Consider the following 19,774-nt stretch of genomic DNA (forward strand, 5'->3'; position numbering starts at 1 on the left):
ACACACACACACACACACACACACACACACACACACACACACACACACACACACACACACACACACACACACACACACACACACACAGCAAAGCACGAAGACTGCAACAGCGAGTTATGAAACCCACTACTTACATCCAATTCAGTCTTGCCATAAACATAACACATAGCAAACAAGGAACAAGGTGCAGTTATCTCTCAAAAGTACCCAAAATTACAGCAATTTCTTTATGTCATGTGAGTAGTATAAATAATAGCTAACACCTCATGACATTCATTAATATTAACAGCATACCAAGTCTACCATATTACTTCTCACAACAGCGTGAAGATCTAAATCGCGGTCAGCACTTCATAGAAAACATTGAACTATTATCCATCAAACTTAAATCCAGAAGCAGTCACCCCCTCGCATCTATGCCAGCCAGAAACGAATCAGATGCAATGTTGTTGTATAGGAAAAAAACTCTGTGGATATAGCACAGGGCTGCAAGGCTTGTCGAAAACGATTGCCGGCGATGGTAAATACAGAATGTCAATAGACATAACGAGCGGTAGATTGTATCGGATATGCACAAGCAAACTAGTGGCATCTACACTACAGAGAAAAACAAAGTGCCCTTGGAACTTCTTCGAACACTAAGAGACAAAGGATATTTGTCCGACAGTATAAGTTCCAAATGTCTCGGATAGGTCGAAGGGTCTTTGCAACCATAGCAGAGACCCCGTGGCCAAGACAGAGACACCATGGACAAATACAAGGCAGCGCCACAAACCATAACAAGACCAGCACCAAAGGCGAATGACGCACAAGGACAGTGACATGGGCTAGTACAAGGCAGTGCCACGTCCTACAATGACAACAACACAGACAACAAGAACAGCGCCACAGACAACTGCAAGGCAGCTGCAGGGCCACCACAAGACCAAAAACACAAACTACAAGGACAGAGCCACGGAACCGGACAGCGACATGAGACAAATAGAAACATACCGACAAAGACAGGCAGAGACATACCAACAAAGACATACATACAAACAAGGACTCGTCTAGTACATCGACTGGACACTGCACCACAACGCCATACTGCAATACAACACTGTCGCGCTATGGATCCATCTACTTCGAAATACAAAATATGTAGCTATGTATATAGCTACTTCTATTCAAAGAGGGTCCCTATTTCGAAAAGTGCAACTTGGAAATGTCTGGAGAAGCGATAGCAGCAAATACATGTACACAGGTAGTGGCCAGCGATGCGATGACGGTGCATGGGTAGTAGACGTCGAATACCTATCCCTAGGTTCTCTAGAGTAGCAAATACATGAGTAGTGGCTGACAATGGGATGCTAGCAGGACGTTCAAAACTGATGTCTAGTCTGCAAGAGATGCTAGACACCGGAGTGGATCTGTCGACTATAGTAAACTATGCCTATCTACCTCACATACTCTAGTACATCTAGATATGGCTAGTCTCGACAATGCTCTACAAAGGGTTGGATTGCATGTACCAAGTCTTGGTGGAAAATCTAGAAGTAGAGATCCCATTGCATCTCTACAAGCTAGAAACGAATAGATGCATTGTCGTCGTATATGCAACAAATTTGGTGGGTATCACAATTCTGCAAGTCGTTGTTGCACAAGATAGCCGGCGATGGTAGATACAGGGAGCCTGTAGACACAACTATTGCTAGATTGGATCAGATAATATGTAGGAGCAAGACTTGAGGTATTTGCTCTATAGAAAAAGACAGAGAGCTTGTGGCTATTCTTCAAACACTACAAGACAAGTTTAAAGGATCATATCCGAAAGTGAGGTTGGTATAGCGTGTTCTAAATATCTCGGATAGATCCATATATCTCTTGGATCTGCCTCTTTCAATCTACAAGGTATAGACTTGTTGCACGGGTCAAGGCTTCGGATATCTACATGTGTGACACTCTAGATCGTAGTATTACTACGAAGGTATGTAGCTATATAGCCTACTTCTAGTTGGAAGGGTTCTTCAATTTGCAAAATATCCATTGCATATAGACTACTCACATTAAGCCCAACCACTTTCAATTTGCTACCTACACCCCTGTATCTGATACAGTAATAAAGATCTGTTGGTGTCTCAAGCTTCTTGCATACAAAAATTATTTGCCAGTTCACTGAGCTGCTTCTTCAGCAGATTGCCCATTCATCTACAGTAGTGGACAAAAGTATTTGCCGGGCAAGAAATTTCAAGGGTTTTTCAGGATGTTTGTGTTTTAACCTCATACCTAGGTGCGTTGGTCAGTAGTGACCTGACGAATAAATAGAACCAACATCTGAGAATAGAATGATATGAAATACTTCAAAATATCCCTCGGCCGGTGATAGGACTCAATACAGTTTTTAGAAACCGGTTTATAGAATGCCATTTATGATTACTATAGTGACTGAAATTGGACATTTGACCCACAATAGTGCTAATTGGTACAGAATTGAGTCTAAATCAGTTGGTCTGTTGCAATTTAAGATTATCGTTACAATCTAGTTAAAAGCCGATTAAGTTTACATTACAATTTATTAAAACATATTCAATGCAAACAATATTCCAACCTTTGAAAACAAACCAACTTATCAATTTATGCTCATATTAGCACTTATTTCCATTGTGTAGGCCAGAATATGATGATAAATCAACAAAAAGTATCCGGCAAATACTTTTGTCCACTACTATTTGTAAGTACTGTACAGTGCAAATTTACGTATTGTTCAACTTGAACAATTGTAATTAATGCGTCAACCATATGATGAAAGTGACGGAAGTGACGTCAATTACGTCACCAAATATTTTAAAATTTGAATAAATGAATACCCTACTTTTACTGTTTCTAACATTTTTCGAGACTTATTCTTTTCGAGACTCCAAAATAATTTAGAATTTTTATGAATCCTAAATTTTTTTGGTCTTGATATTCTCTAAACATTTCTAGTTGAAAAGTTGAGTTGCACACTTCCGTCTAGCGACCATTTTTGACAATGCTTCACGCGCGCACACAAACTAAAAGCCCAGACAACCAACAACTTCGAGACCAAAATATTACTTTTCTGTTGTTCTATTATTTTTTGAAGTAAATTTTTTCGAAAAGATTATTACTCAAAAACATTAGGAGCAATAGGGTATTCAGAAGTTTATATTGTGCAGTTGTGTTAACCCTACCATCCACACCTCTACTGAGTTTAGGGCATGGCCCTTACGCTCAACTATTTCAAGGTCACTATCACGTGCATGTGGCAATGACTTGTAACATATATGATTGAGCAGAGACAGGGCTTGTCATCACCCAAATACTTTCAGACTGTCGAATTCTCAGAAACTGGTTGGGTACTTTGTTCCTGAACAACTAATTAAGCCCCACCGACTTGTACAGCTGATATGCCTCCATCCCGACAACTAGATAATTCTGTTACAGGGAAAAATGAGTTTGCTGAGACAATGTTATATAACTGCTCACTTGTAATAAATAAATAAATTTAAATTTACCACTCACCCCACTGCAGAGAACAGGATATGTTATTAGCTACACAGTACACTTAGTTAATTAATTATTAATTCACAATATAGCCTTGAACTTTGCTTACCAATCCGGTAATCTTGGCGGGACCTGAGGTGAAGGACTTGTAGTGAATTTGGCGTTGTGCTTCCAGAGGTATGTGCTGCAGTTGTTTTTGCACTTGCCAAACACATCACCGTCGAAAGGCCTTTTCATACTACACTCCAAAGCGCATTAAATGCATCCGTCCTCTCGTTTGAAGAGGCATCATTGTAACGAGTTGCTATCCCGTATGTAAAGCTATCCTCTGATACCCAGTCAATCTGGGGCTGCATTAAGCTGTCGCATGTTTGTGTATATACTTCCACAAGTATGAGCAAGTGTAATTGGGCTGACATCGTACAACATGCGTATCAAACGAACATTACTACAACAGTATTACATTCTCAACACGAGCAAGGACTAGATCAAGGTTTGACAAGAGAAAGCATATTCTCTGTACGACGACCACAACACAGTCACTTCAACATGAGTAGAATGTGGCCTGGTACGCTTGAAGTAACGCTTGAACTGTCAAACCGAAACTCGTCCACTGCCGCGTAATATGTCCATAAATGTAAAGCGAACTATATGACGAATGCATGGTGTTTGATTCTCTAATTTGATCTTGACAAAACGGAAACATCAGAATTGTAATTCTCAACTAAAAGCAAATGCTACGCAAAGACCAAAACATGCTCAATGAAACGTACGACAGCAACTACACTAGTAACGGACAATTGCCATATTGCTATACTATACGTACTCACTAACACCCGCATCTGATAACATAAGATACAGAAACGAGCAAGTCAAACAGATTCCACAGCAGAAAAAACTATTCTCCCTTATCTCCCTTCTCACCCTTTTCTCCATCTGCACCTGGAGTTCCGTCGGATCCATTTGAGCCTGGTGTTCCAGTGTCTCCCTTGTCGCCTTTCTCTCCATCTGCACCTGGAGTTCCGTCGGATCCATTTGAGCCTGGTGTTCCAGTGTCTCCCTTGTCGCCTTTCTCTCCATCTGCACCTGGAGTTCCGTCGGATCCATTTGAGCCTGGTGTTCCAGTGTCTCCCTTGTCGCCTTTCTCTCCATCTGCACCCGGAGTTCCGTCGGATCCATTTGTACCTGGTGTTCCAGTGTCTCCCTTGTCGCCTTTCTCTCCATCTGCACCTGGAGTTCCGTCGGATCCATTTGAGCCTGGTGTTCCAGTGTCTCCCTTGTCGCCTTTCTCTCCATCTGCACCTGGAGTTCCGTCGGATCCATTTGAGCCTGGTGTTCCAGTGTCTCCCTTGTCGCCTTTCTCTCCATCTGCACCTGGAGTTCCGTCGGATCCATTTGAGCCTGGTGTTCCAGTGTCTCCCTTGTCGCCTTTCTCTCCATCTGCACCTGGAGTTCCGTCGGATCCATTTGAGCCTGGTGTTCCAGTGTCTCCCTTGTCGCCTTTCTCTCCATCTGCACCTGGAGTTCCGTCCGATCCATTTGAGCCTGGTGTTCCAGTGTCTCCCTTGTCGCCTTTCTCTCCATCTGCACCCGGAGTTCCGTCGGATCCATTTGAGCCTGGTGTTCCAGTGTCTCCCTTGTCGCCTTTCTCTCCATCTGCACCCGGAGTTCCGTCGGATCCATTTGCACCTGGTGTTCCCGTGTCTCCCTTGTCGCCTTTCTCTCCATCTGTACCTGGAGTTCCGTCGGATCCATTTGTACCTGGTGTTCCAGTGTCTCCCTTGTCGCCTTTCTCTCCATCTGTACCTGGAGTTCCGTCCGATCCATTTGCACCTGGTGTTCCAGTGTCTCCCTTGTCGCCTTTCTCTCCATCTGCACCCGGAGTTCCGTCGGATCCATTTGTACCTGGTGTTCCAGTGTCTCCCTTGTCGCCTTTCTCTCCATCTGCACCTGGAGTTCCGTCGGATCCATTTGAGCCTGGTGTTCCAGTGTCTCCCTTGTCGCCTTTCTCTCCATCTGCACCTGGAGTTCCGTCGGATCCATTTGAGCCTGGTGTTCCAGTGTCTCCCTTGTCGCCTTTCTCTCCATCTGCACCCGGAGTTCCGTCGGATCCATTTGTACCTGGTGTTCCAGTGTCTCCCTTGTCGCCTTTCTCTCCATCTGCACCTGGAGTTCCGTCGGATCCATTTGAGCCTGGTGTTCCAGTGTCTCCCTTGTCGCCTTTCTCTCCATCTGCACCTGGAGTTCCGTCGGATCCATTTGAGCCTGGTGTTCCAGTGTCTCCCTTGTCGCCTTTCTCTCCATCTGCACCTGGAGTTCCGTCGGATCCATTTGAGCCTGGTGTTCCAGTGTCTCCCTTGTCGCCTTTCTCTCCATCTGCACCCGGAGTTCCGTCGGATCCATTTGTACCTGGTGTTCCAGTGTCTCCCTTGTCGCCTTTCTCTCCATCTGCACCTGGAGTTCCGTCGGATCCATTTGAGCCTGGTGTTCCAGTGTCTCCCTTGTCGCCTTTCTCTCCATCTGCACCTGGAGTTCCGTCGGATCCATTTGAGCCTGGTGTTCCAGTGTCTCCCTTGTCGCCTTTCTCTCCATCTGCACCTGGAGTTCCGTCGGATCCATTTGAGCCTGGTGTTCCAGTGTCTCCCTTGTCGCCTTTCTCTCCATCTGCACCTGGAGTTCCGTCGGATCCATTTGAGCCTGGTGTTCCAGTGTCTCCCTTGTCGCCTTTCTCTCCATCTGCACCTGGAGTTCCGTCCGATCCATTTGAGCCTGGTGTTCCAGTGTCTCCCTTGTCGCCTTTCTCTCCATCTGCACCCGGAGTTCCGTCGGATCCATTTGAGCCTGGTGTTCCAGTGTCTCCCTTGTCGCCTTTCTCTCCATCTGCACCCGGAGTTCCGTCGGATCCATTTGCACCTGGTGTTCCCGTGTCTCCCTTGTCGCCTTTCTCTCCATCTGTACCTGGAGTTCCGTCGGATCCATTTGTACCTGGTGTTCCAGTGTCTCCCTTGTCGCCTTTCTCTCCATCTGTACCTGGAGTTCCGTCCGATCCATTTGCACCTGGTGTTCCAGTGTCTCCCTTGTCGCCTTTCTCTCCATCTGCACCCGGAGTTCCGTCGGATCCATTTGTACCTGGTGTTCCAGTGTCTCCCTTGTCGCCTTTCTCTCCATCTGCACCTGGAGTTCCGTCGGATCCATTTGAGCCTGGTGTTCCAGTGTCTCCCTTGTCGCCTTTCTCTCCATCTGCACCTGGAGTTCCGTCGGATCCATTTGAGCCTGGTGTTCCAGTGTCTCCCTTGTCGCCTTTCTCTCCATCTGCACCCGGAGTTCCGTCGGATCCATTTGTACCTGGTGTTCCAGTGTCTCCCTTGTCGCCTTTCTCTCCATCTGCACCTGGAGTTCCGTCGGATCCATTTGAGCCTGGTGTTCCAGTGTCTCCCTTGTCGCCTTTCTCTCCATCTGCACCTGGAGTTCCGTCGGATCCATTTGAGCCTGGTGTTCCAGTGTCTCCCTTGTCGCCTTTCTCTCCATCTGCACCTGGAGTTCCGTCGGATCCATTTGAGCCTGGTGTTCCAGTGTCTCCCTTGTCGCCTTTCTCTCCATCTGCACCTGGAGTTCCGTCGGATCCATTTGAGCCTGGTGTTCCAGTGTCTCCCTTGTCGCCTTTCTCTCCATCTGCACCTGGAGTTCCGTCCGATCCATTTGAGCCTGGTGTTCCAGTGTCTCCCTTGTCGCCTTTCTCTCCATCTGCACCCGGAGTTCCGTCGGATCCATTTGAGCCTGGTGTTCCAGTGTCTCCCTTGTCGCCTTTCTCTCCATCTGCACCCGGAGTTCCGTCGGATCCATTTGCACCTGGTGTTCCCGTGTCTCCCTTGTCGCCTTTCTCTCCATCTGTACCTGGAGTTCCGTCGGATCCATTTGTACCTGGTGTTCCAGTGTCTCCCTTGTCGCCTTTCTCTCCATCTGCACCCGGAGTTCCGTCGGATCCATTTGTACCTGGTGTTCCAGTGTCTCCCTTGTCGCCTTTCTCTCCATCTGCACCTGGAGTTCCGTCGGATCCATTTGCACCTGGTGTTCCCGTGTCTCCCTTGTCGCCTTTCTCTCCATCTGTACCTGGAGTTCCGTCGGATCCATTTGTACCTGGTGTTCCAGTGTCTCCCTTGTCGCCTTTCTCTCCATCTGTACCTGGAGTCCCGTCGGATCCATTTGCACCTGGTGTTCCAGTGTCTCCCTTGTCGCCTTTCTCTCCATCTGCACCCGGAGTTCCGTCGGATCCATTTGTACCTGGTGTTCCAGTGTCTCCCTTGTCGCCTTTCTCTCCATCTGCACCTGGAGTTCCGTCGGATCCATTTGCACCTGGTAATCCAGTGTCTCCCTTGTCGCCTTTCTCTCCATCTGCACCTGGAGTTCCGTCCGATCCATTTGCACCTGGTGTTCCAGTGTCTCCCTTGTCGCCTTTCTCTCCATCTGTACCTGGAGTTCCGTCGGATCCATTTGAGCCTGGTGTTCCAGTGTCTCCCTTGTCGCCTTTCTCTCCATCTGCACCCGGAGTTCCGTCGGATCCATTTGTACCTGGTGTTCCAGTGTCTCCCTTGTCGCCTTTCTCTCCATCTGCACCTGGAGTTCCGTCGGATCCATTTGAGCCTGGTGTTCCAGTGTCTCCCTTGTCGCCTTTCTCTCCATCTGCACCTGGAGTTCCGTCGGATCCATTTGCACCTGGTAATCCAGTGTCTCCCTTGTCGCCTTTCTCTCCATCTGCACCTGGAGTTCCGTCCGATCCATTTGCACCTGGTGTTCCAGTGTCTCCCTTGTCGCCTTTCTCTCCATCTGTACCTGGAGTTCCGTCGGATCCATTTGTACCTGGTGTTCCAGTGTCTCCCTTGTCGCCTTTCTCTCCATCTGCACCTGGAGTTCCGTCGGATCCATTTGCACCTGGTGATCCAGTGTCTCCCTTGTCGCCTTTCTCTCCATCTGCACCCGGAGTTCCGTCGGATCCATTTGCACCTGGTGTTCCAGTGTCTCCCTTGTCGCCTTTCTCTCCATCTGCACCTGGAGTTCCGTCGGATCCATTTGCACCTGGTGTTCCCGTGTCTCCCTTGTCGCCTTTCTCTCCATCTGTACCTGGAGTTCCGTCGGATCCATTTGTACCTGGTGTTCCAGTGTCTCCCTTGTCGCCTTTCTCTCCATCTGTACCTGGAGTTCCGTCGGATCCATTTGCACCTGGTGTTCCAGTGTCTCCCTTGTCGCCTTTCTCTCCATCTGCACCCGGAGTTCCGTCGGATCCATTTGTACCTGGTGTTCCAGTGTCTCCCTTGTCGCCTTTCTCTCCATCTGCACCCGGAGTTCCGTCGGATCCATTTGTACCTGGTGTTCCAGTGTCTCCCTTGTCGCCTTTCTCTCCATCTGCACCCGGAGTTCCGTCGGATCCATTTGCACCTGGTGTTCCCGTGTCTCCCTTGTCGCCTTTCTCTCCATCTGTACCTGGAGTTCCGTCGGATCCATTTGTACCTGGTGTTCCAGTGTCTCCCTTGTCGCCTTTCTCTCCATCTGTACCTGGAGTTCCGTCGAATCCATTTGTACCTGGTATTCCAGTGTCTCCCTTGTCGCCTTTCTCTCCATCTGTACCTGGAGTTCCGTCGGATCCATTTGTACCTGGTATTCCAGTGTCTCCCTTGTCGCCTTTCTCTCCATCTGTACCTGGAGTTCCGTCGGATCCATTTGCACCTGGTGATCCAGTGTCTCCCTTGTCGCCTTTCTCTCCATCTGTACCTGGAGTCCCGTGGGTTCCATCTGTACCTGGTGATCCAGTGTCTCCTTTCTGTCCATCTGTACCTGGAGTTCCATTCGTCCCATCTGTACCTGGTGCTCCAATGTCGCCCTTCTGTCCATCCGTACCTGGAGTTCCAATGTCTCCCTTGTCTCCAATTGCGCCTTTTTCTCCTGTTTATTAAAGACACTTAAAAGTCGTCGGTAATTTAAAATGTCACAGCATACAATTACTACTTTACTCTTCATTGATGATTCCGACAGACTGAATGACAGACTGATCAATGAACAAAGAAATACGCAAACAAGACGACGTACAGGAACACACAAGAGATGATCACAGGGATATAAAGGCAAAGAAATAACGAAATGGGCAGAAATAGACGAAAAAATCATTCACGTATAAAGTATAAGAGATGACGTTATTCACAGTTAATGCATTAATATCAAGTGCAAGTAAACACTGAAAAATTCCAGTCGCCTTTGCTGTAAACTAACAGCAGAAAAAGAACCCTGACTTCAGCCGCAGAGTTAGCCGCTCCTCACCATAAACTCTGATTAAAATCGGAGAGACGCAAAGCGGAAACTCAGGTCCTGTTCACAGCAAATCTTTGCATTTCTAGTATATACAAGCGCCCTCAAGAAGAATTTATGGCTTGTTTCTTTCAAAATGAGAAATGTAGTTGGTCTGACTCTAATCTCAAGCGAATTTTGAAACAATCATAGAAACAAACAAACAAGAACAGTAGAAGTATGTTGGTAAAACGTGCTTGCCAGGGTGTACAAATATCTATGTACATAATTTGGTACCAATACAAGATCTAATATTAATAACCCTATTATCAACATTTATTGTTGTACTCTAGCTAAAGAAATTATGCAAATAAGGACTATGACTTAGACAACAGTTGGCTGATGCAAATTACAAAATAGGTGACATACTCTGGAAACGACTTTCATGCAGTGATTTCTTACGTATACTGTACAACCCATATATAGTATCTTACCTTTCATGCCGGGTGGTAAATTGGAAATGTTGACACGAAGCTGGCCAACTTCTCTTTCCAATGCAGTAACTTGTTCCTACATAAAAAGATAATTATATACATGAAAAAATCCTGAAAACTCTACGAACCCTTCGATCCCAGGTCCGCGGTACCCCTCTAGATCCGCTACTGACATTTCCTGGCACCTACACTTTGCAATAGCTTTAGCGAATCGCGTAACTAAAATGTTGACTGTGGTTTAGTGAGTGACTAGTAAACACTAAGCCGTGCACCCTTTCAAACTTTATAGCATTGAATGCACGTCAGGTGTTCTATACTTTGACAGACCCTATCATACAAATGATACAACAACCTTAGGTGCTAGTGAAATACTAGCTTTCCATTAAAATGCAAAACTGTGCATTTTCACATCTTTGAATTCAACCCAATACAAACAATTATTTAGTCAATAGGGTATTTTCTAATCTAGATTTCTACGTTGGACCAATCACCTTCCTTGAAATCTCTCCCAACGCCGTCGGATTCTGTAGGATTCTGTAAGATCGCTACGTGCAACTCAATGAAATAAATACCAGCGAGCTAAATCAATAATTATTATCTAGAGCATCGCTTCTTGAGCTTCTTTGCAACTCCACTGTTGTCATCATGCCTTATATTAACCTACTGATCAAATAGTTTACGTACTATGTGCATGGGATCAAAATAGAACTACGGACAGAGTTAAATCGTCTTAGTAGTCAACTGATTTCGCTCTCACCTGCCACTGCAACAAAGCTACACGTCTACAGTGGTATCCCTGACATACGCATGCACGCATTTTCTCTGGTTTAAAGTTGTTGTGCCTAGACAACACCTTGTTTCTGATGATGACTATATAGCACTTGCAGGTCTTACGGGAACTCCATTGTATATTAAGAGAACAGGACAGGCTGTAACCCTCTTAAGCCTCAGCTTTTTTGAACCAGACACAGCACTTTCTTCACTGAATAATTTTGTTCTTTTTGATGTGCCAACCTGTTTTAGACAGCTATTTCAGAAATCCAGCAACAGGCAAACTGAAACGCTGCTTTGTGTTCATTACCGACTATGGCCCGTCAGTTGCCCCAGCAAGCATTTTGGTGCAAATGCTCCTAGTCAGATTTTGTCGTATGTTCAACTTGGACAAGGTGGTTCAAAAATCATTCACTGAATACCATTCTAAACGAAATTTTGTTGAAAGAGTTCATGCTGTTGAAAATGAAGCATTGTCAAAGCATGGACCGTTTAATTCTCATCAAGTCCATGGCCATGCTAAGACAGGATCTCCGGAGCATAAGGAAAACATGCTGGCCATGGCGAAGGATATAGAAAGATGTCTCAATTCCGGTGTTATATACAATAAACAACCACTTCATGCATTTCCATCTATCAAAGAAGGTGATTTCGTGTTTGATGATGAAGTGCAGTTAAAGCGTTTCTTGTCATTGTCAGACACTCGTAAGGTAGAAGTTGATTCAATGGCATATGGGATGAAACGAACCAAGCTATTAGAGCACCTCTGTGCAATTTGGGAATTGAATGCAGACTTTGCTAGTACCTACTATGATGACTACAAAGCTGTCTGTGGTGGTATGATCGAACGTAAACGTGATACAAATAGAAGACATTGCCTGACTGTTTACAAAGTCAAATATACAATCGCAGTATATAACTACGGTTCAGACTGGGAAGGCAAAACAGAAGATTTGATTGAACGCCAACCTGTTCCTGATTATGTCAGGTGGTTTGAGACAGGAGATGAGCTGCATTACTTGCCCTATGAAAAACGAAAAAGGCTGCCAACAGGACCTTGGGACAATTGTGAAGGACCATTTTTGCCAACGAAAGTACTAGAGCTTTGTTGCAAAGTGTTCCCGAACCCTCCATCAGACCTCAATGAAGACATCGCAATCCTTGCATGGGTTCCAACACCTGAAGTCAAACTTTTTTATCAGAAAGTAGAAGAAAAAACAGCACTTGCTCTAGAAAAAGATAGAGAGAGACTAACGTGGTCCAGACATGCACTGTATCGTAGAAACAGCAAGGTAGATCTCATCAAAATGTGCAAGGACAAAGGATTAGAAGTCAGTGGATCAAAAAATGAGCTGGTAAAAGCAATAGCAAAACATGCTGGTCAGTGTACGCCATCTAGACCTAGCTTGTATGATGGTAAACTCGATACTGCACCTGTTGGAACAAGGGCATTGGCCAAACTGTCTGTCAGTGAACTTCGTGACATACTACACCATCATGAATTCTACTGCTTGGAGTCAAAAGACGAAATGGTTCTGCGAGTAGCAGCTATCCAGAATGAAAGATTTGACGTAGCATTTTACCGAGAAATGGAAGGAATAGAAGACCTGGTGACAATGACAGAAGTAGCCTCGTACCAGACCCTCTCGCGCCGTCGTGCCCAGTTCCTGTATAACACGAAAACGCCGGAGAGGGTCTGGGATCATACCGCCTACCGTTTATGCTATTAGATGATCATCTTAGCTCGTATGTCACAAAGCCTCGGGCTACTAACACGATTAGTGTAAGTGCTATTCTCATGTGTCACACAGAAAGTCTCTTGGACGTGGACGCGTTTCTCCTGCGATCGCCAATATATCTCTTACGTTGAAAAACCTGCAGAATGTTTTCAGAAGGCGTAGAAGACACTGTAAGCTGGGAGGTGGGTACCCTTTGGATAGGCCGTTACGGAATGGTAGAATCTTTTTACTAGTACCAGAGTGGTAGGTCTCAGACATAGTATAGGGTACTTGATCCGCACAGCTGTGCGCAGACTCTTCACAAAGCGCGGAATGACTTCTGAAAGCTCGAATTTTGAACTCGGTCTGAAATCTGTTCTTTCCGACGTATTTGGACACCATAGTTTTCGTGAAGGTCAGCTTGAGGCCTCCAAGACTATTCTTTCGAACAAGGATGTGTTTGTTCGACTAAAGACTTCGGGCGGCAAATCTTTGTGCTACCTACTGCCTGCCCTTGTCTTGAACGGAGTGTGTGTGTGATCATAAGCCCGCTGATACCATTGATGCATGATCAGGTAGGTGTAGTTGCTTGAAGCAGCCAATTTCCTTTAGTTATTAGCCTCCTCATGATTCAAGGTCGCCAAACTGGTAAAAAAGGGAGTGTTTGTCACACGAATTGAGTCCTTGTCAGACGAGAAACTGTTGAAAGACATTTCTTCCAGCAAGTACAAACTAAGTGAGTAGTATTGGACAATCTTTTGGTCAGGCAATGGTGGGTAACAGTGGTTTGTCTAGTTTATACGTCTCCAGAAGCGATCACATCAAGTTTTTGGCGAAACGCATTGTCTAGGCAATTGAAGACAGCAATCTCTTTCATTGCTATTGATGAAGTACATCTGATTGAAGAGTGGGGGTCTACATTTAGACCTTCTTACAAGGAACTAAGTTTTATTCGTTCTTGTCTGCCTACTGTCCCAATCATGGCTCTCTCAGCAACAGCTCCACTTTTCCTTATTACTTCTGTAACCCAACATCTGAATATGCCTGACTATGTTCTAGTATCTGGATCTCTAAATCGTCCAAACTTATATTTTCTTTGGATTCATCCACCTCTATTTCGTCAGTCTTCCACTTGTTAGCTTCTATGTTGTCCTCTGTAAAGCATTCTAAAAATATTCCAAAACACTTATATTTTGCAGATCAAAGGATGTTTTTATAAAGTATATATTCATCTTGTGTACAGCTGCAGTAGTATAACCAGGGATACAGTAGGACAATACCATGCCACAATGACACTTGAGGGGCAATCTCAACACTATGGAGAATTCAAGTGTGGCAAGCAGCGAGTCATGGTAGCTACTAGTGCGTTTGACCTTGGTGTGGACATTGATGACATCAGTGAAGTTATTCTATTCGGTTTGCCAGGCAGTGGATCTGAGCTTGTGCAACTTGCTGGACGTGGAGGGAGAGATCCACTAAGGTTGTGCCTTGTTCGGTTTGTGGCACACTCTCAGGACCGTAGACTGTCAGTGTGCAACAACGAAATTGTGACTCTTGCCTCAAATAAGGTCTGTTTGAGAAGAGTTCTTGTTTACAAGATTTTGCAGTCAGATGAGCCATTACCTGATAGTGATTTGTGTTGTTCCTTTTGCAATGCATCTGATGAGCGACCTCATATTTTTCAGCCAGAGGTGGATTGCACCTGACCACTTCCTCCTATTCGATGCACATCTGCACCGTTGAGATCACGTCGTGTTGTTGCTGGTCAGAGAGCTGCTTTGAGGAAAGCACTACTTGAACTTAGAAGGACGGCAGGTGGCACAAGATACAGAATGAGAGGACTAGATGGGGTCTTATCCATGTTAGTGATTGATAAACTAGTAAAAAATGTAATAAGATTTGATCAGAAAATGTCACTAGGAGTTGTAAGGGACTTCAGTTTAGCAGTTTTTAAGTTAATTGAGTTTCACATTCCTTGCACTATAGCCAATATTAGTAGTGATGGTACAAGGAGCACTTCAGCTTGTAGACATGTTTTAGGAGAGATTACAAATCACTAGTAACTCACTTTAGGCTATGTTTCTCAATACAAGTAGTTACGATATTATGTACATGTGTCTATTTCTGTCATAGCTGTATGTCATCAAGAGAATCAATTTCTTCATGGTCTTCAGTGGACTGATTGTCCTCAATTCTCAGGTCTGTCTTACTTAGGAACTTTGCAATCCATTGCTTGGATAAGACAACGCCATATCCTTTTTCTCTGGTGTTGTGAAATGTCTGTTAGATGGCAACTTTCTTTTGGGAATCCGACAAGTGACTTGACTGGCCAATAGATTGGATATCATCATTTGGATGTATTTTTCAGCACTTGTACCTGTATGCCTTGTACCTACATGAGGGGCATGAACTTCCTGATCGCATAACAGTGCAGCATCATGTAATAGCTGAGATGCTAAGCTTATTACTCTTAAATGATGGAGGGTGATACTGCCACCAGAAGATCGTAAAGCTGTTTTGATGACAAGATTGTGGTGTTCTACTGCCATGTCTATTGCTTTCCCATGACCAGGTATGTCCAGAGAATTAACAGCTCTGTTGTGAGTTACTACGTACGCAAGCCTCTTGGAAAAGTCAGCCTTCAGATTGGCTAAGAGATTTGCTGCTTCATTGCTGTAGTTGCTTCTCTTTGTTGCGAGGAAGTACAGTAACCACATTCACCAATGTTGGATAGCTCTTGGGCCATCTTCGTACTTGACGGCTTCCCTCAAATCTTCATAAAGGAGGGCCATGCGCAGAAAAGAACGATGGAAATTATACAGGTTGTCTGCATCATGGTCATCTTCATCTGTTCCTATAACTAGCACTTCATTGGCGAATCTCTCTGCTGTTTCGTTTAGCCATGAGTTCGTTATAATGGTTGCATCTTGTACAATTAAATCTGAGGTAGCAGATATGTTGAGAAAGGTGATGAGGGATGCAATCAGATGTGCTTCTAATGCATGTGTGAGGAACTCATCGGATTGTTGAAATTTTTTTGCAGCAGCGGTGACTCCACTTCGGTTGATCAGTTTGCTGAGATGAGCCAATGAGCCAGGAAAATCATGTGACTCCCAAAATATGAGGAAGATGACTTTTAGGCACTCCCATGCGAAGTGGAAATCACCAGGATTCTCTTTCGCTCATAGGAGGCGTGCTGAAGGAATATCTGCTACCCTTCTACGCCGAGCTGCACGAATTGCCCTGCAAGTCGCTTGGTCACCGACAACACATTGTTGAACAGTGTCATCTATCACTAGCATTTTTTGAAATTCTTCAAGAATAGTAACATTATTGTCAGTGTAACTTTCGTCTATGTCTATCACTGCAATAGGGTGGATAATAGATTTTGTTGTTGGGTGGTCATGGTTGTCATATTGATGTCTTGCTTTAAGGTGATTGCAGCATTTGAACCTGTGTATGAGTACCTTTTGAACTCTTGTCTGAGCAGATTCGTGAAATGTCTTGTCGTCATTATCATTCGGTAGAATGTCTTCTACAGCTAAATCTCCTCGAGTGCATTGTGGCAATTCTGTTGTATTGTAATTAGGTGGGGGAAGTCTGGCTACTTTGACAGCCAAAAAACGGCTCGTGAAGTTCCATGCCTCTGTATGTCTCGCATGTCTCTCATGGGTGACACGTTTCTCAATATTTATGTTGTCATAGGCAACGATCCAGTCTCCATGTTGAAGCTCTCTGTTGTGCTCTATTGCCTTTGCAGCGTTTTCCACATACCTAAAAGTTTGACTATATGACAAGCAGACACCCATATGGTTAAGAGTAGTAACGACTTGTTTACTAGTTGCCCTGGCAACCAACATCAGACTAACTAGAAGCTGAAAACCTTTGACCTTGTCACTTGTCTTCTTCGCTAGTAAGCAGACTGCTGCCAAGCTGTAGATATCTTTTGGTCCGGTAGTGGTGTCAGCTTGGCCTATCGAGGAAAGCAGTGATGTAATTTTGGGAGCGTGTGTAAGTAATTGGCTGTGTAGATTATGTAAACTAAAGTCTGCAGTCAGTGAACATGCATCTGCTGCATCAACTTGACCTGTCGACATGATTCCTCCAGCTCTCTGTAGCGCATTCAGCTCTGCGTTAATTTCTGTACCTACTTGATGCCACTGGATAGATTGACTCTGAATAATTGATTGTTGCAGTTCAGCCTCCAAGTCTTGTGTGCGCTTCTTTTCACGTTTGAGCTCAGCTTCTAATTGTGTAATTCGTAGTAGATGGTCAGAGGTCGGTGATGTAATATCCTTTGATGACTCTTGTATCTGATGAGCTTCCCGACTCATATTGTTCTTGTAGCCTAGCACAGTCATAGAGCAGCGCTTAGTGCATGCATATACTCCAGGCTACTGGTGATCAAATCACATTGGACCTTACAGCTTCAGATAACGTGAATCGAACTCAGGAGATCGCTCTGTGAATGAATCAGTTTCCAAGTGGCATAGACGAACGAAAAACAAACAATAAATGTATGCAATTATGGGATATCACAGATAGCATAATGCCCAATTTGCTTTGATAAAAGGGTGTATTGTTACAGCATAATGAACTAATAGCATGAAAGTATTGACGTTGGTCACGTGGGGTGACACTTAGATGACGTGGGGTGACACTAGGTGAAGAAAGTAGGCGGTATGATCCCAGACCCTCTCCGGCGTTTTCGTGTTGTACGGGAACCGGGCACGACGGCGCGAGAGGGTCTGGTACGAGGCTAGGCAGAAGGGCTAATAGTGGATGAGATGAGTGACTTTCTGCGAAACCTATCATCATTCCATCGGCAGCGTAGCCCTAATGCCTTCCCCAAACCACCGAGGAATACCAAAAAGTGGACAATTTCGACAGAGCACAGTTGATGTGTTTCTTGACAAACTAGAAAACCTACCCAAATTATTTAGCAGGTTCCGCAGCAACTTGAGTATTAGAAGGGAATGTCCCACTGACAAAAACAAGACACCACAAAAATCAAAACAACTGAAAATAGTACAACACACACCAGCTCCAGCTGACCACCCTTATCCAAGTTGGAGTGCTGCAGAAGAAGATCTCCATGAACGGTCCACAAGAGTAGGAGCAAAAATTCGTGTGTACTGGAGTGATGTTGACGCAAAAGACTCCAATTGGGAAAGTGGCTGGTATCAAGCAATTGTCCAAGACTATCAAGAGAAAGAAGATGCGATTGCTGTGACTTATGATCACAAGCCACAGCAAGTGTACTACATGGACGTATAGCCAGCCATAAACAATGGAAAATCACAGTGAAGTTGATTGCAAAAGTTTCCAATTTAGTAAAATGTAGCAGGAAACTGGAATTTTAAACTAGCCTCTAATTCTATGATCAATTAATTAATTACTTAAAGTTAGCTGTAGAACTGTACCAGTCTCTAAGCACTCATTCTTTGATATGTACACGTTAACAGTGATTAATAATAACTATTGTCATAACAAACTGACGTCTCATGTTCCACTTACCTCTCTATCCTGCACCTGCATGGTCACTGATACTATTCCACATACAGTTATACGTAGATCACCTCTCAATGATCACATTTATTGATCAGGAGAGACCATAACACAGCTAGCAGATTAGAGCAACAAGCCCTGCAATTTTAGGGCAACCTCCGTGATCAGTTATTACTATTTGTAGCCTTGGATACCGGATTGCAAGCGCACACGGCATTTAGGGCATTGGAAGTAAAAACTTTCTGAGGAGAGAAAGAGTCTGCCTGCACCTAAGCTGTACGTTCTGAGAGGGAGGGGAGGTCTGCGCTTAGGCGTTATATTCTGAGGGGAGGGGGGAGTATGTGCATGGACAGTAATTTCCAAGGTCAAGATGTGATGTCATCCATACCCCCTGCCTGGAGAGTAACTGCAATAGTCCATTTATTCAATAGGAAGCCTCTCGTGTAGTAACTTGGCATGGATGTATTACGCAATGATCCAGATCCATCCACTACGTGATATCAATTAACAACAGCTAGCGCTGTCCAAGCTTCTATAACTAAAGAAACCAAAACCCAAGCCTAAAGGTATATACCGTAAGTAAAATTAGCATGCAGTGGCCACCAGCGGGGATACGTACAGTAAACAACGCTACCAGTTAATGAAGTTGGTGGTTAGAAGCACAACTTCATGCAACAGAGCATACCGACCTGCAACTGCGTGTTCGCTTCCTTGCATGTGTCGACCTCAGCCTAAAAATCACCAAACTACTGCATATGCAGCCATTAGAGTGTTCCGCTTGCGTGACTGACCTGGACTGACACCTTGTGGTCTTGAAAGGCTTGCCAGAGTTTCTGCGTATACACAAAAGCAAAGTGATCCCAAGCCAATTTCTAGACCCGAAATCGTGCAGACGTACGTTAAAGTTCTTCTGAATCTGATCCACTTCCGATGTGCACTGCACAGAAACACAACATACGAGTGTCATGAATTATGAATTAGAGGAGCTGCATGTCGGACCAGCCATTTCTTACCGCTTCCACCATACGCGTGATCGCACATTGAGAAAGCTCCTCCGCGCCGCAGATACCAAGGCAGAGCTGCAACGGTACAAAACGGATCAAAGTCAACTCGAGCGCGCTCGCGCCTTGACACATCGGTATCGAACTACGTATCCACATAATCGTTCTCATCTTACCCCTGATAGGAAGATGGCTGCTATAGAGAGCCTCCACAGCAGCCTCATCTCACGACAGTCGACGGACGGAAGTACAACTGACGGGATGGAAATGTGTCTGAAGACTTACACTCTATATATTAGGATGCAACGCCCTTATGCCTATATCTATATTAGATATTGTTACGCATCACGTATGGTTGCGATAGTCACTGCATGAAGAGTTTAGAGTGGGATGGTGTCAACTATACCAGTTTGATGACACGACGGGTGATGGTTAACTCAGTTGCGTGCAATCGAGTTACTAACTGCTTCGTAGGCGTTAGATTCTCTCTTCAAGATATTCA

General features: G+C 45.0%; 1 protein-coding gene across 1 annotated transcript; it reads right to left on the reverse strand.

Annotated features, from left to right (window-relative positions):
* Nucleotides 1-4,173: 4,173 nt before the first annotated feature.
* On the reverse strand, nt 4,174-19,518 carry LOC134185235 (collagen alpha-2(IV) chain-like). The gene is made up of 11 exons (XM_062653014.1): nt 19,449-19,518; nt 19,285-19,350; nt 19,170-19,208; nt 19,063-19,104; nt 18,961-19,002; nt 10,275-10,350; nt 7,157-9,441; nt 6,823-6,847; nt 6,103-6,732; nt 5,311-5,868; nt 4,174-5,220 (listed from the first exon to the last, which is right to left on the reverse strand). Exons 1-11 carry the CDS (start codon nt 19,494-19,496, stop codon nt 4,403-4,405), a joined length of 4,629 nt encoding a protein of 1,542 aa, XP_062508998.1. The 5' UTR covers nt 19,497-19,518; the 3' UTR covers nt 4,174-4,402.
* Between the last annotated feature and the right edge of the window lie 256 nt (nt 19,519-19,774).

This window comes from Corticium candelabrum, chromosome 10, assembly GCF_963422355.1.
Source record: "Corticium candelabrum chromosome 10, ooCorCand1.1, whole genome shotgun sequence".
In the NCBI taxonomy this organism is placed as follows: Eukaryota; Metazoa; Porifera; class Homoscleromorpha; order Homosclerophorida; family Plakinidae; genus Corticium; species Corticium candelabrum.

Bases quoted from the DNA above. Each gene is read 5' to 3' on its own strand.
- LOC134185235 (XM_062653014.1), bottom strand. From the start codon at position 19,496: ATGAGGCTGCTGTGGAGGCTCTCTATAGCAGCCATCTTCCTATCAGGG. The intron at 19,105-19,169 runs GTACGTCTGCAC...GTGTATACGCAG, and splicing joins AGATTCAGAAGAACTTTAAC to AAACTCTGGCAAGCCTTTCA. The intron at 6,848-7,156 runs GGAGACACTGGA...GGAACACCAGGT, and splicing joins ATGGAGAGAAAGGCGACAAG to ACAAATGGATCCGACGGAAC.